Source organism: Aulonocara sp. 'chitande type north' Nkhata Bay, linkage group LG17 (assembly GCF_057382095.1).
Source record: "Aulonocara sp. 'chitande type north' Nkhata Bay isolate Kocher_YH1m ecotype deep benthic linkage group LG17, A_spYH_male_GT1.1, whole genome shotgun sequence".
NCBI classification, from domain to species: Eukaryota; Metazoa; Chordata; class Actinopteri; order Cichliformes; family Cichlidae; genus Aulonocara; species Aulonocara sp. 'chitande type north' Nkhata Bay.
In genome coordinates, this window is record NC_141360.1 from 10300399 (window position 1) to 10327424 (window position 27026).

Sequence of the window (27026 nt, forward strand, 5' to 3'; positions counted from 1 at the left end):
TGAGTAGGAACACACACACTGTACTAGAAGATGAGGCAAGAGGATTATAATATGGCCTCCCAGTAAAAACTATAGTGTTACATGGTTAATAATATTTTGGGACTGGCTTCCAAAACCATGCTACATAAATAATTGAAAAGACAGAAATTCAATAGACTTCTGATTCTTAATTTTAAAGCCTATAAATAATAAGATCCATTTTCGTTTTTATTTAACACAGATTCACTACAAGAGACATCGAAAAAGAAAAAAAATCTATAAAAATGCACTCAATCTGATACCTAATAAGATACGCTGGTAAAGGGGAGCACAAAATTAGGACCAAAACACCACTGACATTAAAAAGACAAAGATACAGAGAGTGTGAGACTTACTTGTTGTGAAAACAAACAGAAGAACTGGTATAAAAACTGCGGCGTGATAAAACACACATTCTAGAAAAGACAGAGTGAAGGAAAGAAACATTAAAAATATTGCAGTGACAGGAGACACAACTGAACACGCTCTTAGTTATGCTATGGTCACACTAGGGGAAACAGTGGTTGGAGGCCATGGCACAAGCTAAATTATTGTGACTGTGTGCAGTGAACCTGTAGTCCCGTTGCCTTTGAGATGGTGTCTTTGAAGATGGGAACCAAGTCAGTGAGTAATTGTATCACGACAATGATAAAATGACAATAAAAGAGTCAGTCTGTTATCTGAATGGGGTTAAGTTGGCAATTACGTGCAATTACACAGCAAATAACTGGGATAAATCAGCAAAAATTGCAAATCTGTTGCCATCTATAGACACAGAATTCACATTTAGAGAACAACCAAATCTCCTGAACAGAAATGTAGAAGTTCTCCACAGATAAGTGATTTGTTATTTGAAAATGTAAAAACAGGCCCTGTGCAAACTTGTTTCAGATAGGAAAATAACCAGAATACACCCATTTGGCAACCAATTAGGCAGAGTCTTCTTTTGCAAAGAGATGCATCACAGACCAGCTGCACTCAGACTGAGACTGAATTTGTGAGCATTTATAAATTACACAGCAATATTTTGCAAACCTTCACCAATCTGAAAATGATTGCAGAGCACCACTGTTTGGAGCTGGGTTGACTCCCACCAGGCAACCTGTGCAATTCCTTTTTGACTTAAAGGAGTTACTGCAAATACATGCAATTTTTTGCTAAATTAAAAAAAACAAAAACAAAACAAATAAAAACACACCGATTTCTCTTAGTCACAGGGAATGTGTCTTGTATTTTCATTCTAGTGGGACTGAACAATTACAGCGGAAGTAGAAAGTCTCTTTCTAGATCTTACCTTGTAGAAAAAGTACTGTACAAGAGTAGCTATTCGAATGTAGTAGAAGTGCCCGTGGACCAGCAGGAGTTTGGCCAGGAACTTGAACCTGGCAATTGCATAGTCGCTGTTTCTCACAGCCTGACGACCCTCCTTCCCCATGATACCTGGAGACACAGACATACTGGAGATCACACTGCAGAACACTAATACCATGTCATGTGAGACAATACAGTCTGTATCTACGTGAGCTAAGTGTTTACCTATGCCCACATGGGCTTCCTGTATCATACTGACATCATTGGCTCCATCCCCAATAGCTAAGGTGATGGGTTTTTCTGGAGATGTCTTTAAAAGACGCACAACCTAGACATAACAAAGTAACAATGGCATCACAGGTGAGCTTCAGAAAATTTGCAGAGACAAAAAACAAACAAACATAAAAAACCCCCCCAAAAAAACAACAACAAAGGAACCCCATCCACCCACAAACAATTAAAAATGCTTACAAGACAACAATACCTTAGCTTTCTGCAGTGGGGCCATGCGGCAGCACAGCACAGCTGAACAGTTTTTACACACTTCCATAAAGAGCTTCTCGTGTTCCCTCAATGCTAAAGACAGACTAGCTCCATCTACAACCAATCCATGCTGTATGACATGGTCCTCCCTTAACCTGCGAACAGACAGAGAAAAAGTAAAAAAAAAGAACACAATATGAGGTCAGGGGGATATATATACACACAAAATTAAACAACATGTATGCTGTCAGATAACATCATTACTTTCAGCAGAATCACACCTACCTCCTGGACAGTATGCGGAGCTGCTCAGCACACTCGTTATCAGAGTGCTGCTGCAGGAGCTCCAGGATGTTCATGGTTCTGTGGAAGTGGCCACAGGACAGGCTTACACTGACTGCCGTCTCATGTTTGTCCCCTGTCAGCACCCATACTTTGATTCCTGCGAGTCGCAAAGCCTCAATGGTCTCCTGGACCTTGTCCTGAAGTCTAGGGATACAAGAAAGAGAGAAAATAAACACTTTGGTCTCCAAGGTAACGCAGACAAAGTGTGGGTAACTTGATGGAACTGATCAAACTAAGCTTCATAATTTAACACATCTACTGAAGGGTTAGCAAGAACTGGTGAGCAGAGGGTGACTGACTACTTTGTGTTTTTCGCTGCAGTTATTTTTCAAAAGATTCAAAGACAGTTGATCTGATCTAATATTTTTATGCCAATCGGCATTACATTTTTCATGTTACACAGATGTTGGAGGGAACCCTTCATCTCATCTTCCATACCAGAGGAGATTCTTTGACCGTGAACATCCGTGCCCCGGGAGGATCTCATTTCAGATACAGAAGCAGAGCAGTGGGAAAAAGGGAGAGCGAGCAAAAAGATAAACAAAGTGGGAGACGCAAGAGGCTTATGTGAGGAGCAGATGGCGAGCGGCTGCAAACACACATCAACATTCATTTCCAGAGAGGCTCGGTGAAGTGACGTCTTCTTCTCCCTGCTGACTATTTATTGTCTGTTAAAAATCTTCCCACTGTGTTTATCTGTCTGTTTTGCCTGTGTGTTTCTTCAGTTTTGAATTTTTTTCTCTTTTTTGGGGGGGGTGGAAGCCCATGACAAAAAAAGCCTAAGACAGCAACAACAAAACACAAGCAGATTTGATCCACTGTGGATGATGTCCATTTCTCAAAACTTACTTTTTTTTTTTGGGAATGTGTGAATTACAGAAATAAGATTCCGAGTTTTGTTGTCAGCAGTTGGGCGTACAGTGGTCCCTCGCTATAATGCGGTTCACCTTTCGTGGCCTCGGAGTTTCGCAGATTTTTTTGTGTGCAATTTTCCATGTTTTTTTTTTTTTTTTTTTTAAACAGCGCATTGTGTTCTGCGTCCTGATTGGCTGTACACCATTGTCGATCAATCTCGTGCCGTGTCTCTGTACAGTACAGAATGCGTTCAGCTTGTCAAATTTACATAAATCTTTGATCGCTAGCAGTGTGACTCTGAAGCGCTGTACTGTATGTTTGTAAGCTTTCTCCCCAACCAACACAACAATGTCGACGAAAAGCTTTGCACCGTCAAAGGCAACTGCGGGTGCCTTTGGTTTCATTCTATAATACTGGTCATTTTCTTTTACAAAGGTTTGAGCTTTAAGAGTGTTTAAACAAGAGAGAAAAGTGTGAAAACGTCCATGCCAGTCTTTGAAAAGTGTATAAAGTGTGTAGTGAGGGGTTTTACAGCCTTAAAACATCTAAAATAATTGTAAAAAATAAAGTTGGCTACTTCGCAGATTTTACGTATCGCGTGTTATTTTTGGAATGTAACTCCTGAGATAAACGAGGGACCACTGTACTGCACAAACTGTTGAGATTTCAAATCCATTGAGAACTCAAGAAGGCTCACAAATAGTGATAAACATGACAAATGAATCTCTGACCAAGTGATTCTAGTGATTCTTGCAAAAATGTCTAAAGTGCCGGTAAAGCTACCAATAGGACTTAACCATTACACCTTGAGACCAAATTAGGTGAATACCTGTCTGTGTAAGGTCTCATCCTAGTCATGGTAGTCTTAAGAGCTTGAATAAAAGATTTTTTAAAAAGAAGGCAACTGTACTTCTTTCAATTTGAGAAGACACTTCATCTCTCAAAGGAGCTTCAGTTCTAAAACCAAAAGGTGGTGTGTGCAATGTATTTAATCCCCGGAGGGGGTTGTCCCATTTTGAGGTTGCGAGTTATCACATGAGCCAAGGTGTGAAAAAAATGGCATGGGTCAACTCACACCTCAGCTCATTACGGGGCAAGGTCTCACAGTTTTTATGCTCACCGCGTTGCTTGTTGTGTGGGAGATGGTTTTCACAACTTCGCCTCCTTATTAGAGCGCATGACGCGATATTGTCTGAGTGGTGAAACCTGACGTTTATGAGAATACTGCAGCGGCTTCCTGCCACGACGGAGGGTATATTGGCACCTTTAGAGTGGTTTCACCCTTAACGTAACCCAACTACACTTTAAATAACCAGGACCCCTGGATGAGAGGTGAAACATCTTCACAAACTTAAGTGTCTTCAACCACGATAAATTACAGATGGATGGGTGACAGATGTTTTGCCATGGCATAAGCCTACTGGTCCTTCAAGTTCTTGATTTTATCTAATAGCTGCTCAGGTATCCAGATCTCGATCACCAAAGTGGACGGACAAATTGTCAACTGAAATTGGCCAGCATAAAGAAAAAAAATCCAGAAGCCTGTGTGGCACATAAATCATCTACTCCTGTACAATGGCATCCTGTTTTTAAAGTTGACCATCTTCAAATAGTACAGTGGTCAGTTGTTTAAATTGATCTAATTTGATGCCCATAATCATGTAGCATTGAGCAACACTTACAATTAACATTATCTTAACCCCACATTCCTAAAAATTGACTCAGATTACACACAAGTGTTTGGAAAAGCAAACCACAGTACTTCAGTGTACTGATTGTACTGACCAAATTAAACAATTTCTTCTTGATTTAAAAGAATTGATGCTTTAATTTATAGCAAACATTGTATTAAAAAAAAAAAAGACCTGAGTCTACCTAGTTCACTTGACTCTACTTAAGCCTAGATTGTAGATTATTACTTTGTGTTCAATGCACACATCAAAAGCCTGCTTTGTGTATTATTAGTTTAGCGAGACTGTGTTTGTCCTTAATACTGTTTTAGGTGTGGATACTCAATGCAAAATCCTTTCTGTATTGATTAGCACGGGTTATGAATGTGATGAGAATGTCAAGATATTTTATTTTATGTTTTGAGTCTCCATACTTGTCCTCCACTCCTGTTGCTCCCAGGAGCTGCAAGTCTTTTTCAATGTAGCTGAAGGCTTCCTGCAGTCTCTCCTCCCTCTGCTGCAGCGCGGTGCGGGCACTGTTTAGTTTCTTGTCCACATCGATGTACTCCTCCGGACTGAAGTGGCGGCATGCTACAACCAGGGTTCGCAAACCTTTCTATAATTAAATTAGGAGAATGGAGTTTAGAAAAATGATTCAAAACAGGGAAGAAAAAGAAGAAATATCAAAAGAAAGGTTGATAAAATGATGAAGGATAAAATGAGACACCACGTTTGGGTAGATGGTAAGGTCAAATGTCGGCAAGGTTGGGAAAAAAATCATAAGAGAATGATGGGAAGAAATGAATCCAGGAAACAAAGAAGCAAAGAGAAAGAAAGACGAGAAAAACAAATTATTAAAGCTTGACTCTAAATCACAGAGCGAGCCTAAGGGGTAGATGACCACAAATCAACCCACCGACTCCTGGGTACTGACGTATGATGGCATGATGTGAGGGCAGTGCGTGTGTGTGTGTGTGTGTGTGTTTGTCTGTTGTGGCGAGGAATTTACAATGTAATGGGAACAGAGGGCCAAAAGTAATCACTGTAACACTGAAAAATGTCAGGCCTACACATACAGACACAAATCTGAGGACATAAATCAAAATATATATATTTAAAGGTTTCTTTTGAAGACAGATGTATCAACTTCATCCAATTTGTCTCAGACATCTGACCACAGGGATATCGGGAAGTTTCATATTGATAATCATATTACCTCTAGACAGGTAAGTCATTTGTATCCTATTAAATAATACATGTGCAGCTGATGTGTGTGACTTCAATGGTTAAAAAAAAAAAAAAATGTGTTTCTGCAACAGATGAAAAATCCCCCCCAAAAATATTGGGCTTAAGGGGTGATGAATCTGTATCATGATTGTGAAAATATAAGCATCTGGTTAATATTTAGAGAGGAAAACAAACAAACAAATAAATAAATAACAAAAATCTTACCATGGCAAACTCATCAACGTGCAGCCTTGTCTTTTCGATCTCACCACTAGTCGCGAAAGGCAAAATGGCAGACTCCGCCCCCTTGGTGAACAGCACTTTGCCTCCTTGAAAAGCAACACAGCAAGAACATATACGCTAAATATGCATTAAAATGTCAATTTTCAATAAAAATATAAAATAAAATACAAAAAAACTTACTATATTATACTTGTAAACATAAGCGTTCCATTTTTCGCTTATTTTAGAATATTATCAACTCCTCAATGTTTCTGTTTTTATTGTTAATGGTTAATTTCATTTTTTTCACTTGCAACAAACGTACAGCTCAGCTGAAGAACGTGGTATTACCTGAGGGAGTTTGCAGTATGACACTCATCCTCCTGCGGTTAGGATCAAACTCGAGTACATGGAGCAGTTTATACCTGAGTGTCCAAACAAAGACCCGTCAGACATTGATTAGTTACTCGTTTTGAACAGGGGCGATTTATTTTTTGGCTGCAGGTTTTTTATTATTTTACTTTAAAAACTATGAGAGCATGGAATATCTCCTGAGTGAGATTAAGAAAAACAACAATCCACTGTAATCTTATTTGTGATTTTAAAAATGCACAAGGTGACATACTTTTCTAACTTGCCAAAAGTTTTGATTTCCATGGTATCTCCGTTGCTGCAAGAGAAGGCCACTCCAATCCTGAGAGAGAAAAAATATAAAATAAAACAAACCCCAGCACTTATATTAACATCTTACAACAACTACCTATAACTGCAAGCTGTAGCATTTTTCTCAGGACACCGAATCAATACATAATTCATTCAGTTATCCATCCATTCTCTCTGTACTTTGAATAAATGGAATTTAAGTCTAAATGACTGCTTTCTGTCTTTATTTGAAATTTACACAGCATTAGAAACTTTTTAAAAGCTGTTTTGCAGCAGAAAAAACAAAACACTCTAAGCACTGAACTCTACTGTCTGGACTTCCAGTTTCATAGGGTGATCCTGCAAAACAGGATCCTGAATCAATGGGTGGATTTACTTTAAGGTACAAATTATAATTTACAATGGATGACGACACAGACAGCACAGACAGGCAGTCATTCCGGTTATGCTTCCTTTAAGCCCACTTGGAAGTCTGCCAGACCGGCGCATGTGCAATTGATGCACTGCAGTTCTCTTTGGACGAACTCACATAGCTCTCATAAAAATGGGCAGAAACACACACATCCAAACAGAGCCTTATGCTAAACGTCCAACGATGAACTTAACGTCAGTCTGACCCAAGTAGACCTTAAAACACTCGTGGACAAGCAGACCATAGCTTGGTCCTAAACAGCTACATGCAGAAATGATCAATTTATCAAGGTTTTCTTGTAGATCTAGAGGTGGTGTTTTGATTCCAGTTTCTTTAGCTGCCTAATGTTTAAGCAGCAAAGCAGAATGTGCTCACAATACTGCGTTTGCCCTTTCAGGACATATTCCCACAGTGGTCAGCTTGGGTTTTTGAATCGCTTCCTGGATATTGAATTGCTGCCCATATAGTATTATTGCAACACTGAAAGGAACAAGTGGTCAGCAGCCCAACCTCAGTGTCCCCCCCCCACCAAATTTCCCTTTGCAGCTAACACAATCAGTACAGTATGAATCATGTCAAAGCAAGGATTCTTATACACTTTCATTTATATAGCATATTTCCAGTTCTCAGCACTTTAGACTGCACCTATTCTACATCACATCCACAGCAAATTTAGGATATCACCAATTAACCTAACATGCATGTCACTGGTATCTGGAGGAAAGTGACACTGCCACAGGGAAAACGTGTTTACTCCACACGAAAGGACCCCAGCTGGGGTTTGAACAAACCTTGCTGTGAGTTGCCAGTGCCAATCACTGACCCATCTAGAAAGGCACAGACAAAACCAAACTCATCTTTAAAGTTTAAAGAAGACTAAGATTTGAGGAATCCTTAAATTAATAAAGACCTTTAAGACGTTTTGTTGTGGCATTACTGGGATGCAGACTACAATTTACACATTTCCTGTGTCGCAACCTCTGCAGTCCGGTGCAACCACCAGCTCTTAATGTCTAACATCACAACGCACAGCAACAACTTCGTCAGTCTGTTTTTTGTGCATAAATTTTAACCTGTGAACCTAAAACTTGCAGAAGAGGAAGCTCAAGTGTCACCTTACCTTTTTGTTGCCTCTACTAAAGCTTTCTCATCCGGTGAAGAGGCGTAGTACTCCATGGGACTGGAAGAGACCCCGTTGGCATGGGAGAATGGGTCTCCTCCCACAGCCAGGCAGTCTGACTGGTCGTAGCTGATCTGAACTGTGTGACAAAGTGACACTGCCTTGAGAAATAACAATTCGTCACCCATCTGGAAGGAAAGATGAGACATAAATTTTTATTTTCTCTCTCTCTCTTTTCTTGATGGATACAAACACAGCATGTTATTTTAAAAAAAAAAACAGAAAAAGAAAAGAACCAAGCCTGCAATATATATATGCAATACCAGGGGAGGCATAGAACCATCTGGCGAGTCGTCTGTCATTCCCTCTGGTAAAAGTTTGCCATTAACTTCCCGGTACTTGGTTCCATTAATCGAACACTCGCGGAACTGCATTTCATTTTCTGTTAGTGTGCCCGTCTTATCAGTAAACACATATTCCACCTGAAAAACAGAAACACACAGATGCTCACAGAAGTACACTAACCATTAAAGTCGGCATAGTTGTATGCTGTATACTGAATATGTACATAAACGTAATTCACCGATTCAAACCGGTTCATATTTCTAAATTACTAAAAATTCATGATATTTCATATAAATGTAAAATATTTTACAGTATATGCTATTTTTATATACAACACTAAAACTCCGATGATACAGCAGGACATCCATGCATATCCATGTTCAGGGTGTGCTTTGTAATATGCATACATAGGCATCTTCATTCCTCTTTCATACCTGTCCCAACTCTTCATTGAGGTCAGAGGTATTGACTTGAGCTTTCTGGTCACTTTCCTCATGGTAAAGGTCCAAATCCCAGCCAATGAAAAAAGAGCCAAGGAACTTTTGCATCTCCACAGTAACATAGAGCGAGATAGGGATGATGAAGTTATAGAGCACCAGAAAAGCCAAAAAGTCTGAGATGAACTTTAAGATCTGAAAGAACATGACAGATTCTTTTTTATTTAAAGAGAGGACAAGAGAGCAGTACAATGAAAAGTATAAAGTAAATTTATATACATGCAAGTCGTTTGCACTGCTGCAAGAAAGAGAAATTATATAAACTGTATGAGAGAAGCATTACAAAAAAATGCAGGAGAATATTAAGACTGTCTTTCAATAAATTCGCTTACATATATCTCAGCCATATACAGAATAATGAAACCAAAGTAGGCGAGGTAATTCACTGACATTAAGGGACTGATTATTTAACTGACAGGAAAGGATAAGGAGCACAGACTGAACATATGAGCAGCTATTAAAAGCCATGTTTGCACTGTATAAGCCTTTATGTGAGCCTGACTAACATGCTAATTAAAATAAAGAAATTATAATTAATGACTTAGATATACGTTTGTCTGCATTATAGACACAAGAAGGACTCTCAGAAATGTGTGATTTAATATTACAAATATAAGTTTAGCTATCCTTGGACCGGGATATTAGAAAGAGTTCAGACTTTACAAGAGCTTTATTATTTCCTAGGTTTTTTTCCTGGGTGTCCAGGAAGCAGGACGGCTTGTGCACAACTATGATTTTTATTTTATTTTTTTAATCTCTTGCTGTCTCAATACATAAGGGCTATTGTTCCCCGTGACTGATTACTGCTGGCAGGTTGGCTGATAGGCTGGCAGGCTGGCCCAGTGACAGGCATTTCCTTTCTAGTGTCTTGTCACAAAATCTAGAAACACTAACACAAGTAGTTTTGTAGACGTACTGTGCATGTCAATTCAAAGAATCTTTACCATTAATTAACTTACATCTACATTACATTATAGGCCCCTTTTTACGGGGATCAGAAAGTGAAGGACAGCGCAGGGTGCAAATGTAAACAGAGAGAAGAAGTGGAATGTCAACTAAAATCTCAACTCATCTAATCTCTGGAGCCGATAGCCTGCAGTCTTCACAAAAACAGATCAATAAGAATGCATTCCTCTGGTCGTGAAAACAAAGCAGACTAACCGGACTGCTGTTTCTCTCCGCTTCTGTCTTTTGGTTGTAGAAAGGTTCGTCCCATTTGATCTCAGCCTGCCAGGCGTACTTTAGGATGGTGCTGAGAATGGCCTCGGACAGCAAGATGATCAGGTAGATGATGAGGAAGGTATTCATGGACCTGACATCGTGAACATTGGGAAATATTAAGTTGGAGACTTCATTAAGCACATCTTAAAAAGCAATAATAAAATAGCTTACTTCTCTACGGCAGAGCGTTTCTGGGACTTGCATTTATAGTTGAGTGCCATCTTGGACTCCATGCCTGTATAAACAGCCACTCCTGCAACAGCACAAAAAGGTAAATCATACTTCCAAATGTAGCGAAAAATGTGAATTCTTAATCGGCCTCATTCTTACGTGAAGTTTGTGCTTTGCTGAACCATTTATTTTTGTTCCTTTTATTTTGACTCACCAAAGATTTCTTTAGTATTTTTCAACCTGGCCCCTCGCAGCAGCAAATTCTCTGGACCCAGCGGTCTGACAAATACAAACAAGAGAAAAATACATCTGTATCTGTATCCAATGACATTATGCATCTTACAATGAATGCACAGTCTCCATATTTAAGTAACAATTTTCATTTATTTTTTTATGTTCACTCTCTTTTAATGGTGCTGTATCCTTAGCTCTTGTGCTTATAGCTGGTACTATAATAGACAGAAAACTCATCTCACCTAACTATCTCCTCCCCATGCTGAGTCACCGTCATACGACCAACAAATCTGGGAAAAAGAAGAAAGAAAGAAAAAACAGAGTTAAGTGGATTGATAAACCAAACAGGATACTCTGTTCGCATGCACAAAGTAAAAGGAAAAATTCAGGAAAGGACAGAAAACCTGAGACTTACATGCACTGTGATGACCAAATTACTTTAAAGCCTATGTTTATATTTTTATTCATCCACCATTCTCTGACATATTTAAGTAATTGGATTAATGCCTCTGCAGCTTAAGGAAGCTTTGTGACTCATAGAGCACTTAGAAGAAATGACAAATAGAAATGCCAGAGAAAGCTGACATTCAGAGATTAAATTTTGGTCAGACTATATCGACCCAATGTGTGACAGATGCAATTTTAATAATATATAATAACAATAAAAATAATAAAGAAACAAATGCATTTTCCCAAAAAGACAACAAAAAAGCTCTCTTTTTTATTGTTATGCATTTTGTGATAATGAGCAGCAAATGTAATGGACCTCTAATACTGCATCTATATATTCTACATTCAAGATGCCACAAAAAAAAAGACAAGTTACAATAAAGATCTAAAAAACACCCTAATGGACAGTCAACATAAATCAGTGCTTTGTGAATATAAATTAGGCCTATGGAGAGTTACATAATGAAGCCATTTGTCCAAGCATGACAAAACATTTTACATCTTATGACTGATAAATACTGATTAGTCTGAATGTCTATTGTAATCTTCATCCTACATTTAAAGTTCAGCTGTGGTCTTGTGACAATAATTTCCTGGCTAGATTTTGTTTTTGGGTTTTTTTCATCCACCAACCTCAAGTTGAACATTAACTCGCAGGCAATTCTTGAGCTACTTTATCAAATAGGATCCCACATTGAAAAGGTTTTCAGACACAATGTGCATTCCTCTCTAATAGTTAAAAAAAAAAAAAAAAAAAAAAAAAAAGGTAACAGTTCAGATTTTAGTTTCTCAAACAGACAGGAAAGGTTGCTATCATAGTGGAATTTTTAAGACTGTATACTCAATCAGGTTTCTCCACCCAAACACAACCCAAGCTGGTGCATCTGCCCTCATACCTCTGGATTTTTGCCAATTCTTCCTCAGATTTAAGTATCCACCTGCACTTGCAACCATTTATATTTTTTACTTTTGCACCTGCACATATGGAGAGATGCCTTGTTCATGTATTACGAGATTTTCTTCAGACGTTTGGTAAACATGTTTTTTTCTGAGCAGCTTTTTCAAATTGTTACATAACCCTCTGACTGCTTTAGTTACCCAGAAAAAGTTGCTGTTGCTTTTTTTTCTTATGTGGTTTAATGGGACTAAGTACCTTTTTTAAACATCTGTTGTCTGAATCCACACAATATACCCTTAGATTTATCTTGAAGGATCTGTACACTTAATTGACGATTACCTGTATAGGTCAGGTTCTGGTTGCTGACACTCCACCACAGCCTGCAATGCCTCCAGCTGGGAGACTGACTGGCAGACTGATGTCTCCGCCACTGAGTAATGGGTCTAGAAAAAAGACAGACAGACAGACAGACAGACAGACACACACACACACACCAGGTTAATTAGTGATGGCTGGGAAGCATTGCTTCAAGTGGGACAAATGTGGTTTTCTGAATGAGCAATGGGAAAATTATAACAGAAAAAACAGTGAAAACTCACGGATAAAATGAGAGGAAAAGCAAAAAAAAAAACAAAAAAAAAAAAACAAAAACAAAAAAATTACTCACTGCAGTGACTCAGATCACAGACGATTTATAAAATTGGTTTCACATTTTCCTGACTAGGTTATTAGCCATGCATTCATGTCAGCACGTTTGCAACAACTGAAATTCAATATTGTTTTTTATGTAAATAATACTTTAAATGACCCAAACAGAAATATACAGTGAAATATATAAGTGTCACTTCAACAAAGCAAAAATCTAGTATTTGCTTGAGCTGCGATAAAGAAAAGAAGGTGAAAATAGCTTCTGAAAACTCAGTGACAAAGCTAAAGAGATTTAAACACCTCCAAGTATGTTTAACAGCACCACTCATATTATTGTCAGACCTTGAGATTGGTCTCTCCGTCAAGACTGGCTGTGGTGATGTGACAGGTGCCATCTGGACGATCTGACGACAGTAACACCAGGTCTGCTGGGAACGTTTCATCTTTAGCCACACGGACGATGTCTCCCACCTAGATGGATAGACAGAAGCAGGCACAGGGTAAAGTCTGTTCAGTTTTTCACTATATTTCAGTTGGATTGTCAAATAATTGTATTCACACATTTACGGTGATGTTTAATTGAGTTAAAATACGTTTAGCATCACTTAGGCAATATTATCACACGTTTTCAGACAGAGTTTTTCTCCTAAGTACACACACACACACACACAAACAAATATTTTAGAAATCTAAAAATGTTTAAAACTAAATAGCTAAATGACTTTGTTAAGAAATATATATTGTAGGCAAGTTAAAAATGATTGGGGTGCAACTATTATTGAAATTTGCAAATGTGTTTATTTTTGGTTGTTTTTGACCTCTGTGCTCTTTAGCGTACATGAAAACACCCACAGTTGGACCCTTTGGAGGATGTTGGCTCACTCTGCTTCTAAACAAGCTCCAGAGCCGTTTTTGTATTGTGACAATGTGTTCTGATGTCAATGTGACCCAGGTACTAGGCGCACGCTGCAAGATCTACACGCCGTCCTGTAGTCAGGTGTGCTTTGAGGATGTGGTAGAGTACCACATAAAGACGTAAAGAATACAGTTTTGCCTGAACATTTGCCTAGGTAAATGGAAATGTTAGAGGTACATTCTCCACGTTATTTACTACTCCAGAGCCTGGCCAAGAAGTGTACTGAGCGTTCTCACTGGTTAGTGAAGTGTTGTGAAGCATTTTAGTTCGCTGGGAGTGTTTCAAATGTTTTGTGTGGGAACAGAAATCAAACAAAAACTCTGTATTGTTCACACTCTAGACAATATGTTTAATTGTTATATTACAGTTTGTATGTCTGTGAAGGTTCTCAGTCATCCAGGTCATCGTTGTCAAAGGAGCTTGCAAAGAAAAGCGTCTGGACTTCTTTAAGTTGCTTGAAGACGTTTCACCTCTCATCCGAGAAGCTTCTTCAGTTCTAAGGTCAAATGGTGGAGAGTCCCAGATATAAACCTAGTGGGAGTGACCCCCCACAGAGGGACAAAAGGACCTCTGAAACTGGGCGTGGGTCCCAATCACCCACGCCCAGTTTCACACCTTGGCTCAGGCGATTAGAGGATCATCAGGGGGTCCTTTTGTCCCTCTGTAGGGGGTCACTCCCACTAGGTTATATCTGGGACTCTCCACCATTTGACCTTAGAACTGAAGAAGCTTCTCGGATGAGAGGTGAAACGTCTTCAAGCAACTTAAAGAAGTCCAGACACTTTTCTTTGCAAGCTCCTTTGATTACAGTTTGTAATTTTTAGCTTTTTGTCTTTTCAGAGTAATACAACACTACATATGTTACTTATTTAATAGAAGCTATGCAGTTAGATGTTGTTTGTGAGTAGCAGGTTAGAAGTAGATGTAGTTCTCCATAGACTGAGGACAATTAACTCTGAAAGGTCACCAAACACAAAGCAACTAGTCATCCTTTGTATTAGATTAAACAATTTCACTCCTGTTGGCACTTAGTTTCCTGTGAGGAAAAAACCCCTCAAGTGATTCATTTATTCTTTTACTAAAGTACACATTTAGTGATGTCTTTAGTGATGACCCCAGACATGCAACCCACAGTGTTTCCATAGTGTCAGATAAGATCAGGAAAAACCTATAATCATCACACAACCACCATTACCAGACAAGCCGAGGTATAAAATGACACAGTGTTTGAAGGGCAAATGCTGCAGCTAGTTATACAAATACAATTATACATAGAACAGAATCATATCACCGTTTCAGGGTTTATTTGAACAGGTCTCTGAGTGTTTGCATACTGTACCATGGGAAATTAGGTGTTAGAGTGAATTTATAAGCTTTAGATGGGAACAAATTTAAAGAAATGACACTTTAACATCCAAGCTAAAGTTAGTTACGAGTCGTTAGGAGTTGCAAAAAGCTTTTTTTGATACCATAATTTTCTTGGACCAAAGAAATTCTTTCTAAACTGGAATAACTGGCGTGATTAAGGTCCTTTACAACTTTGATGATCTTACCCTGATATTCTTGGATCTCGTCTGCACCAGACTTCCACTGCGAACCACAAACACTGGAGCCCCATTCACCTCATTGTCAGCCTTGTGTCTCAGCCAATCCTCATAGCCCTGTGAAACACAACCAGTTACAAACTGCAGATGGCAGGTGGTTAAAATAATCTTATTTACCCACTATGGTTGTGTGTGTGGCATGTGTGGCACTACTAGAAACTGATCAACAGAAGTGGCCAAATTTAGCAAGTTATTCTAAACAAACGTGTTTAATGTCAGAAACAGGAATGCTTCAAATGTTCTCAATCAATACTTTATAATTTCAAATGTGCTCTGTACAACAACAAAAGCTTTGAGCTTTGCCTACAAATAGACAATAATCATTGATGACGCATGCATGTTTGTTCCACATTTTCATGAGGAAGAGGAAGCCGCTATGTGGTTATGTTCTCACCTGTTTTATGGCAGTTACTGTGATCACAAAGAACAGAGGCAGGCCGCTGGTTACTGGGGAAGTTGGCGTATCTATCATTAACTTCAAAGAAAAATACAAAACAGAGTTTAGAGATGATGCCAAACTAAAAAAGGGACTGTAAAAGTGGTAGTGGTTTTTGCAACAACGAGCAACTTGAAAAATACGACAGAAGTAGTGGCCAATGTGCATAAACAGGAAACCCGTATAACTTCCCTTAAAGGTCAACGATCAGATAAGAACAAGTCTCACATACACTTTTGAATTACTGTCTTTGTAAGCAGGGTCACTGGGATATTATATTTCCTCACCCCATATCCTGGTCTTAATAATCACAACGAAATGCTGAGCAAAGTGTGTGAAACTGAAGACCAAGCTAAAATGATTTAGTGCCATTGAGCAGTGCTTTTATTAGTGGATATTAGTTTTGGATTGGGGGGTGTTTCATAAGCAGGTTTCTGGCAACTCTTTCACACTGTTGCACTAGGGCTGCTCGATTATGGCAAAAATGATAATCACGATTATTTTCACTGAAATTGAGATCTCAATTATTTGATGATATTTATTTAACAATAACAATGTATTGAATAATGGCTTTAAAGATTGTCAAAAAATAATATAAAATAGTGTGCAAATACTGATAACAGTGCAAATGTTTGCAATATAAGAAATAAATGAAAAATGTAAACATCTATGTTTAGTGAACTTTGCAGTGTTGCTCTGTGGTGCAGCTACGACACTGTAGCAAAGTTTACACACTATGTCTACTTGATCCACGTCTGACTCTGCGAGCCCATAATGTTTCCAACCACTGAAGTTTTTTTTACCTCTCTTTTCAACCAACGGCAGTCACTCTCCTCTCCAAATAACTTCTGCTTAGCTTTCCGAGCTTCCCTTGGGTCCTCTTAATTGTTGTGACGCGTGTTCGACATGCAGAGAGGTACGCTCGATTTGCCACACGGAGCAGCGCGAGAGTAAAGCACGAGGGAGGTGCTAATAATCGGCTCAGTCATTTTTAATGATCGTTGAAAGCCCAGATCGTAATTTAGATTAAAATTCGATTAATTGAGCAGCCCTATGTTGCACTAATCTACAGGTGGAAGTAGTCATCCAATAAATAAATAAAAAAGTAAATAATTACTCATGAATGTAAACAATGCATGTTCATAAAAAACAACTGCACTGCAAACTTTTCATGTGAGGAAAATGTGCAACATTTGTTAGGCTTCAAGCGTAACCACAAAGGCTTTAGGCAAGCAACACTGAATGTAAAGTGAAACTTTGCTTAAAAGGAAGACGCCTCAAGGAAAAGATCAAAGATATCTTAACACTTTAACAAACACTTTCTGTAAATGGCTACACTAACAGAAGAATTCACCAGTCATCTAGAAACCCATCTAAAGCAATCTTTAAATGGTCAAATTGGCCATCTTAGATGAAAAGAGGCCCCTCTCTCAGTGATTTGAGGCTAAGGTGACTTCAGCCTCACTGACATGTTGAGTGGGTGAAATAGAGTCAAGGCGATTGCTTTGGCTTCACTACACAGTGCAGAATAAATCAGAAGGCTAAAAATTTGAAAGCCAAATCCTACTTCAGCATAAAATGACTGATGCACAGTGAAGGCCTAATGCTTAGGGCTGGCTGCAAAGACACACATATTACTAAGTGAGTAAGTGTGTCGCTTTCATACAGAGGCAGACCAGTCTCTGCTCTGGTACCTAGAAGTCGATGAGTCACTCAATGCTCGGAAGCACAAGAACGAGCACAGGCATTTGTATTAAGAGGAGGAAATACGTCAAGGAGTGTTCACATGCATTTGTGTATCGTTACCTGTACAAGGAAGATAATGAGGAAGTAGAAGTTTGCTATCCTTCTGAATTGCTCAAACAGATTCTTGGGGACAAAATTCCAAACTGTATACTGAAATAAAAAAGAAAAAGAAAACATCTTTCAGGGTTTACTGGGACAGAATAATTGCTACTAAAGGTTCTTTTTTACTAAGTAAAACAGAGGAATTGAATTGCAAATACATAGATGGTGTATTGGAGGTATTCAAACTACTGTACTAGCAACTGTTTATTAGAGCAGAAAAAAAAAAACCACTTTTACTGTGTCGTATTTATACTGGCCATATTTAAGACCTTACATGAATACAATAATATAGTTAAATGATATTCTGATTACCCCTGTAAAATATCTTGTCTATGGCTAGAGTGTTCACTGACATTTCCAAATTGGAGCTTGAGATAAAGGAGTACAGCAGCTGTGCTGAGCTAAAGTGTTCTTCAGATAAACTGATTACTGGTTGCTCATTTGCACATTTATTTACTCAATAAATGTGCCGTTTAAGTCTTTCTCTTACTTTATTAAGATAAAATGCTACAGACAGTTAGGTCCATAAGTTTCTGAAGAATGAAAGTTTTGGTAGCTTTACCTCTGTGCACCACCACAATGGATTTTAAAATCCAACAATCAAGACTTGAATCAAGTCCCAAATTTCCATAGGCTCAGAAGTAAAGAAGCATCATTTTAAATTACAGGAATTTTTAATACTTGAATGAAAATCCTTTGCTGTCAATGACTTCTGGATCCTATGGACATCATCAATGCTGTGTTAAGATACTCTCTGAGCAGAGAGTATAGCCCTGTACACTTCACAATTCATCTTGCTGCTTCTATCAGCAGTCACATCATCAGTAAACACTAGCAGCCCAGTTCCACTATCACCCATACATGCCTGTGCTAGTGCCTGGGTTATTGTACTAGATTGTAGATGTGGCCCCTCCTGAAGTTCTTCTCATCTCCTGAAAGGGCTGGACTGGGACGAGCTGTCACGACGCATTGTTATTATAAATAAAACGTGATCGTGAGCAAAAACGGTGTGTGTTTGTTTGTGTGTGTGTGTGTCGCATACCTCACAAGCTCATTTTAGGAGTTCCATTGACAAGCTATATTATACAAGTTGAATATTTGGAGTCAACAGCCAATATAGGTCACCCCCATTTAACATAAAATAATGAAGCCTCGCCTGAAACTGGTTGTCAGTTGCTTGTCCAATAACTTTTGAGCAGCTGAAAATGGGGACCATATATTAAAATGTGATTACTAAGCAGTTAATGCAATGTTTTTGTTAAACCCTTTGAATCAAAGCTCTGCATTTCGAGCTAATCTTAATTGAAAGAAATTCTATTGCTGTGTAAAGAGGAAAAATATAAAACACATATGGACCTAACTGTATGAGTACACACGAATGGCAGAATTTACCTTATCCAAAATCAGTTTCAAATCAATGCCTGACTAAAGCAGGTGCTTTAACCCTCCCGTCAATCATTTAATCTACCAGCTAATCAATGACAGTCATGATTGCTGGAGGCAGGCCCTAGCTCCTTTTCTTTGTTATCCTTTTGTCTTGCCAGTGTTCTAGCTGACCTACCTAGCCTCTCACCAACACACAAGTTTTCTGTCTGTGCTAATCCTGTTATCAACAAATCACACTTTAAGCTTATCTCTCTCCTACCACACCAGAGATACACACTAATGTATTTAGCACTGGTCAACACTGGTGTCCGAAACCAGACTGAGTTTAGAGTTTCTCTGAATGACAATTTTTCTGTAGCCATAGTTGCTGTGACTGCAAAATGTTAGCGTTCATATCAAGAGGGGTTTTTTTTTCCCCTTGCACTTTTGACACAAATTTTAAGATCATAATTGTAACATACCTTGGATGAGATGATTCTGTTGTCGGCAAAGCGTTGTGGTATGTAGTGGCCATTCTGGGGGAAACGGTTAGCTACGTACACTGTCCTGGTATCACTCTGATGAGGGGGGTCAAAGCCCTGAGGGAGAAAAGGGTGAGGCAGAAACACCAGACAAGTGTAAGGAAAGGTTAAAAAAAACAAAAACAAAACTGTATAGCTACCCAGATTTAAAACATCATCACTTCAACACCACGCTAACTATAAAATTGCAGTTAATGATGTCATTGCAATATTATGATCTTATTTTAAACCAAGTTATTTAATACTGTTGGTGGTGTGATAAACCACTGCAAGTCTACACCGCACTAAAGTCCACCTGGGGCAACGTTTTGTTCTTCTATTCATTGTGGTTTCAGCTGCTGTATAGTTGGGAGTGTAAAGTGATTTCTCTGTGGGCTGTTATTTTGTTGAGTGCAGCACAGCTTAGTTTGGGGCTTGATAGATTTTACAGTAAGAGACAGAAAGAGAAGCAATACCAGACACGACGCTACTGTTACAGAATGTAAATACACATATCAAGAGTGAGAATATGGCAATGTGGCATTCCTTGTTTTATGATGACTGTATGTTTCCATTTAAAAGCAAATTTCTGAAAAGCCAGCCATATGCAACAAACTTGGTAAAAGTTTTAGTTTTAGTATAGAGTCAAATAGGGCTGTTCGATATAACGATATATATCGGATGACAATATAAAAACGTCCATCGTTTCATTTTACGCTATTGTTTATTTCGTGGTGTCGCAAAATAAACTGTTTACGGCAATATTTTTTCATCGTTCTGATGGTCACTGTAGTGGCTATATTAATTTAAGTTCTCTCTTTCTCTTATATTTAAGATAACCACACTACAGATGGACAAGTGCCTGTTTTTATGCACGACAGTGAAACCATCGCGTGTCCGCTTGTTTTTTTCCACGTAAACCTTTCACAATAAAGCTCAAGATCCTGTTGAGACTTTTCAAAATAAACTGAATCGCGTGAAAGAGTTTGCAGAATGTTTACGGATGAGAAGCAAAAAAGAGCCATCAGGTGCTAAAAATATACCTTAGACTCAAACGTTAGAACAGGCTTTTCCCCGCAGCACGCTGTGTAATAAATACTTCCCCCCCCCCCCCAAAAAAAAAAAGGAAAAAAAAAGGCGTCCGTTACAACTTATGTCTAAAAAATGTATCGTTTCATGCATCGGTTAAAACACTCAACTCCACGTTCATGACGCTCAGCTGGAAACACTTCGCGCAAGTCGAGCTGCCCGAGATTCACAGAAAATGTTACATTCTTGTGATTTATATCGTTATCGGGACATGAGATTTTGGTCATATCGCACAGCCCTAGAGTCAAATCATTTTCACTTTTTCAGACAGTTAGACAACATAACACATTTATGAAAGCAAAACAACTTTACAAGCAATGCCATCAACTTGAATGCAGACAAGCCTTATCCGATTGTTCAGTCTGACGTCACTAGCCGTGTCTGGGTCTAAACTCCGCTGCAGGTCCATATATCAAACGATCACTATGGCATTACTGAGAGTTGAAAAACTGTCTAAAGTCTTTCATCTTTAATAAAATGATCAGCGTTCTGCTCTACCGGGTGTAACAATTGAGTTTAACATCCAGGCATCCATGAAAACTGAATTTATGACATTTAACGGAGTTAGAAGTTAGCAGGAAGTTAGCTCGCTAGCTTCTATCCAAATACAATATAGCATGTCCTGACTGCGGGGTTTTGGAAACAAATTAAAACGTACAGCTCTGCTATCACTTCCAGCATAAATGAAGACAGAAAACTAAATAGCAGTGACGTTTGTAGGGTTACTGAAGTTTGGCTAGCTGGTATATAATGATGTGCTACGTGCTTGCGACACAGCTATGTTAGCATAATATAAACAAGCTAACTTTTTTTCCCACTCGATAAAAGTTAACGTGAGTGTTCTCGGTGGTCAGGAACAAATGTAATCGCATGGCAGGATGCTGTAAAAGGACCAAACTTCAGCCAGGAGAACAACTCAGATAATCCATCCACAATACGAGGTTAGTCATTCATATACTGCTGCATGGGCTGGGCTGTAGTTACATCCTAAGGTTTTAAAAACTGAGCTTAAATAAATGATTAGTGGTAATAAAAGCCGAGGGAGGTCAACAGTGATCACTGACTGTTTTAGGAGCTTTTTGAGATTAAATAGAAGAAAATACATAACATTAAACATGTTAACAACACAAAAGCCATATTAAATGCAGACTACTTTAGACCCGGAAGTAGGATTCGTCGCGTCATCACTGAACAACCGGATTGCAAACAATGTGGTAAGGCATGAATAACTAGATCAGAAACAGCTGGTGTAAATCCCACTTACCATAAAGATATAGTCATCAGTGAGTGGGGGTTGAGGGACATGGGAAGGGATCTCAAGACTGGATTGTAGGTCACTGACCATTGGTATCGTAAGCCACAAACTCTGTTCAGTGAGTGGCATAGATGGTTTATTTTATTCCTCTTACAAACCATATATCTTCTCGGTTTTTGGACTGATAAGTCTTGAGATCTATTCTCAGGTGCCTTAACCCCCACTCACATCAGGTGACCTCAATAGGTCACATGATAGGGTGGGGCAAGGTGTCACAGTGGTTTGACCCGAAATCATGATGGTAATGGCCGATGCCTTTTTTCACATCTTGGCTTATGTGATGACACAACTAATAGTTGGTCAACAACCACTTCCTAAGCGACAACCTCAACTAGAGATAAATACCTTGGACTTAGAAATGAAGAAGCCTCTTAAATATGAGGAAAAACATCTTTTTTTAAAAAAAACAACCTGCTTTTCAAGCTCTTTAGACTTCCATGTTGTTGTTAACTGAGAACTACACAAACACGTTCATATTGTGCACCTCAATTTTTCTGACCTGCTGTATTCTACCATGGCTGCTGCATCTGGGTTGAAGACACGAGGGTATGATCATGTTGGTTTTTACTGCCATAATAATATTTCAGTACAGAAGCTCAGAGATATCTCCCTCAGATATACAGAGGGAGATGTTGCAACAGTTCAAAAAGCTTGAAAGTCTTTGCTTCCACTTTTGACTTCTTGTCTTCCTACATTGGCACTTACGTGGCAGTATTGTATGAGTGGCGACACATATCGTTCAGGTGAGAACGATGAGGTATCGTGCTGTACCTCATCTGCTTCAGGGTTTGCTGTGTTGTGTTCAGGACAGTGCTGTGTTTGGACTCTCGGCTAGTCTGCTCATTGTTTGTGATATAAGTGGAGGATATGATTAGACAGTTTTTGATATATTTCAGACACATTGTTATAATACTGCAACAATTGTGCACCATACATTCATAATTCCCTCTGTTGCATAAACAAACTGCAGGACATCTGCATTTGAGGCCATGTTCTAATTGCAATCTGTCTCCAACATAAATCTGTCCAAAGCTAACTTCCATACTTAAATACTCTGGTTGAACTGTATATAATTACATAACAACCTTTCATGTTTTACTTGCATATTAAAATTTCACATTTAAAGCATTCCATTTCTTTTTAAAGCAGCACTTGTTGTTTAAAGTCACTTGCAAATATTTCATAAACATGCTACTTAAAACGTACCTCTAACATATTTACATTCAGATTGAGCAATTCAAATCTCCAGCATATTCTGGCAGGTCTTTGATAGTCACTACACCCTCAACATGTAAGAAAAATAACACCAATGACAAACAAGGTGAACTTTTCAACAAGTGACATTTCTAAGATTTTCTGGCGCTGACTGGTCTGACAAACCCCACCCAACTGCTGTACACAGATGACTAAAGGAGGCGTTTCCTATTATTCACAAATGTATTCATTCCTTTTTGTGCACACCCGACCACACAAAAAGGAATGTATCTGGGTTACGTCACTACACTCCCAGAAAGATCAACCTCTTTTCAGGGACACATGTAAACCATTAGCACTTTGTAATGTTCTCAGTCTCTTCATCTTTCTCCCATCTGACCGTCGTGAAAATGAATGCAGCACATGCAGTTCAATGACTGAATAACAGAACACCTGTTAGCCTTTAGCTCATATGACTTTGTCATACAGTAACTCAGCCAATGGGCAATGCAGGTGATGGCATCAAATCAGTTATCCACTTGTGGAAACAATATTTTCAGTATTCTTCATTTATTCTTTTTGTATTATTTGCTCACAGTAGGGCTGGGCGATATGGCCTAAAATCTATATCACGGTATAATTTGAAGCATGTGCGGTAATGATATACTGTATATCGCGATATATTCTTTTCTTCTGTATAACGTATTTTACACACTATAAAGGCACACTTAAAATCCTTTAATTTTTCTCAAAAATCGACAGTGCGCCTTATGTATGAATTCTGGTTGTGCTTATTGACCTCAAAACAGATTTTATGTAGTACACGGCACTCAAAAATGTTTTAGTACGACTTTGATAAGCTATGAAGCCGCACCGCCTGATAGATTGTCGGAGCATTACGGCTACCGTAGTCAGGAGCCTTGTGGAGTAATCTGGGTCCAAAACCTCTGTCTGCTTCAGGTCCCAAAGTCAAACGAACATTGCGGCATCACTGAGAGTTAAAAACTGTCTAAATTCTTTCATCTTTATTAAAATGATCAGAATTGCTGCTTTACCAGGTGTAACAATTAAGTTTAACATTCAGGCATCCATGAAAACAGAATTTATTAAATTCAACGGAGTTAGAAGTTAGCAGGAAGTTAGCTCGCTAGCTTCCACCTAAACATGATATGCCATGTTCTGACTGAGATATCTGAAAAAATTAAAACGTACAGCTCTGCTATCACTTCCAACATAAATGAAGACAGAAAACTAAGCAGTGACGTTTGTAGGGTTACTAAAGATGGACTAGCTGGTATATAATGATGTCCTACGTAATCGCTAGCAAAACAGCTACGTTAGCATAACATTAGCACAGTGAAGCTGAAGGATGAACGCTTTTTTCCACTCGATAAAAATTAACGTGAGGGTTTCTCCTGGTTAGGGACAAATGCAATTGCATAGCAGGATGCTATACACGGACCAAACTTCAGTCAGGAGAACAACTGAGATCCAGCCACAATATGAGGTTAGTCATTGATATACTGCAACAGCACGGGAATAGAGCGGGTGCTAGAGAATTCGGCATTATTGAATCAATGGTACGGAAGTGGAGGAAGCGCAGTTTTTGGCTTTCCTCTTATTCCAAAAGTGCTTAGTCTCTTTGCTATTACTGTCGCCCAGCATAATTTGCAGATGATGTTGTTTGCAGCCGCTGCAATGCTTTCGACCAAAACAGGCGCAGCTTGATGATGACACCATCAACATGCGCTATTGTGGTAGCGTATAGTAAAAATCTCTACCGTTGGCCAAATTTATATTGTTTCTACCGTATACCATTTATACCACCAACCCCTAGCTCACAGCTTTAAAAAAATGGGCAGAGAAAAAAAGAGGGAAAATTTTCTCTCTCTCTTTTTCTGCATTTACATTTATAAAATTATATAAACATTGGTCAATTAACCACTGCAGCAACTTTAAGAAACTGTTGTTCAACAGTTATTTGATATACACAGCTCAGTAGGCATTGTTGAAAGTACACGAAGAAGCTGAATTCTGCATTGTAGTAACACCATGACCAATTAGGATTTTGAAGAAGTGGTTGCAGAATTAAGGAAAGGGCACACAGGCACTGAGCCCCAAGATGTTTTACGTGTGTGTGTTTACACATGTAAAACATGTTGGGGCTCAGTAACATAAATATCCTGAGCCCCTGGCATCCTCCGATCACAAGACAGGGAGTGCATTTCCCATTGGCTTAACGAAATCCACAGTAGATTATTTAAGTAGTCTGTAGTTTGAAGGGAAGACACCAACTTGTCTGCAAACACTCATTTACTGACGGCTGAGCAGCAGTTTAAAAAACAAAACAAAGGTCTATTTGACCGGATCATTCATGAATGAATGAATATATATATATCAGCTAAAAGGTGGATTTGTCTTAGTGAGATATTTGTCCTTTACTTCAAGTTAATGGGCAACTGGAGATTGGAAAGTATGTAGAATTAAGCATTTTGTTTTCTTGTTTGTCCCAGTAGCACTGCATTAATAAATGTCTTGGATTGGAATGAAAAAGTAGACAAATGTTTAATGATTAAATTAAACCAGTAAACCATTAACTTAATGGCTTACTGCACAAGTGTTATTTGTAGTAGTATAAAAATGCAATATGTATATTGCAACTTTTCTAGTCTTATTAGTAATGGCAAGAAACAGCTCACTGTGAATTCTTAACCAGGGATATTTTAATGTTCTCTTTTTAAAGAAAATGAAACTGCAGATGGTGAGGGGCCAAGAAGTAACTTTTGTAAGCCAAAAAATTCCCCACAGGCAGAAAAGCAACAGATGAGTCACTAAAATTAGTCAATCCTTACAGAGAGCTTAAAGCAGTTACAAATTTTAACAGTGCAAACATCATGCTTAACACACCTTTACGCAACTGCTGTGAGCAATCCAGACAACAGTTACTGGAGATTTATTCTGTTCCTATTTGTCACCCAGTTTTTCAGGCAACTGTGGAAATTGCCTGAGCACGACACGGAACTAACATTTAAGTTACCCAATCATTAATATCTTGGTGAACAATAACTACAGTTAAAATGACTGATGGCCAAATACACAAAAACCTGCGTAGCTCTAACAAACATGTTCTCATGTTAAAGAGAACATTGAGAGAAGCACCTCAGTCGATGCTTCTGCAAGTCCAGCATTACGGCTTTAACAGGATCCGTTTTCTCTATAGTTCAGCGTTAAGCTAATGACACTTCAAACAAACTGCACGTAATTGTCGACTTCCCCCATTCAGTTGCAACCTAACAACAGACCGACACCATCTTTTAGCCATCTTGACACATACCAAAGTTAAATAGATACAACTCACCGCCCTACAATTTTAGTCGCGCTGCAGTCTGCAACCACTAGTGTGACTATGGCTATGGAAATATTTTGGATTATTTACCTGATCAACAGTCCAAGGACTAAAAGATATTCTGTATTTTTGTATATGATACAGAAAAAGTTAAAATTTTGACATTTGGCACAAAGCACAAACTTGGCATTTGTGCTTAAAAATGACTAATTTTATGCTAATTCAATTCACAAGGTAGCTGCCAAAGCATTTTGTGGATCCGATGCAGCTCTGCTATATAAGATTACAGATTTCTGCAGTGCAGCAGGAAGTTTATCTAATGAAGGCTCTGCAGACATTTGTTTGGATAGACATAACATGAAGAGGTTGACTTATTTTAAAATAAAATATTCCTAAACAGTTGAACATGGTTTGTTGTTTTGAGGACCAGCGGTAATAAGCCGAACACATAAGGTAAAGTCTAGAGTGAAAAGTGCAGTAATTTATGACATTCTATTTCTATAGCACAAATGTCTGAAAACTGCTTGCCAATCTGAGAGTGGATGGATACAAGTAACAGATGAGTAACAGATACTTTTACTCCTGCTGGGTTTACTCAATTT

General features: G+C 38.6%; 1 protein-coding gene across 3 annotated transcripts in view; it reads right to left on the bottom strand.

The window, feature by feature from the left end:
* atp11b (ATPase phospholipid transporting 11B) overlaps window positions 1-27026 on the bottom strand; it is a 51409-nt gene that overhangs the window by 22513 nt on the left and 1870 nt on the right. For all 3 annotated transcript variants that reach the window (XM_086270356.1, XM_086270357.1, XM_086270358.1), the window contains exons 2-23: window positions 19442-19558; window positions 17553-17642; window positions 15705-15785; window positions 15260-15367; window positions 13133-13261; window positions 12482-12585; window positions 11037-11084; window positions 10775-10839; window positions 10561-10642; window positions 10330-10480; window positions 9106-9303; window positions 8650-8808; window positions 8327-8514; window positions 6757-6825; window positions 6483-6556; window positions 6135-6238; window positions 5117-5298; window positions 2098-2301; window positions 1814-1967; window positions 1555-1657; window positions 1313-1458; window positions 375-434 (exon numbers count right to left, since the gene is read on the bottom strand). In XM_086270356.1, coding sequence (XP_086126482.1) covers window positions 375-434; window positions 1313-1458; window positions 1555-1657; window positions 1814-1967; window positions 2098-2301; window positions 5117-5298; window positions 6135-6238; window positions 6483-6556; window positions 6757-6825; window positions 8327-8514; window positions 8650-8808; window positions 9106-9303; window positions 10330-10480; window positions 10561-10642; window positions 10775-10839; window positions 11037-11084; window positions 12482-12585; window positions 13133-13261; window positions 15260-15367; window positions 15705-15785; window positions 17553-17642; window positions 19442-19558 — 2616 coding nt within the window. The remainder of the gene's footprint in view (window positions 1-374; window positions 435-1312; window positions 1459-1554; window positions 1658-1813; window positions 1968-2097; window positions 2302-5116; window positions 5299-6134; window positions 6239-6482; window positions 6557-6756; window positions 6826-8326; window positions 8515-8649; window positions 8809-9105; window positions 9304-10329; window positions 10481-10560; window positions 10643-10774; window positions 10840-11036; window positions 11085-12481; window positions 12586-13132; window positions 13262-15259; window positions 15368-15704; window positions 15786-17552; window positions 17643-19441; window positions 19559-27026) is intronic.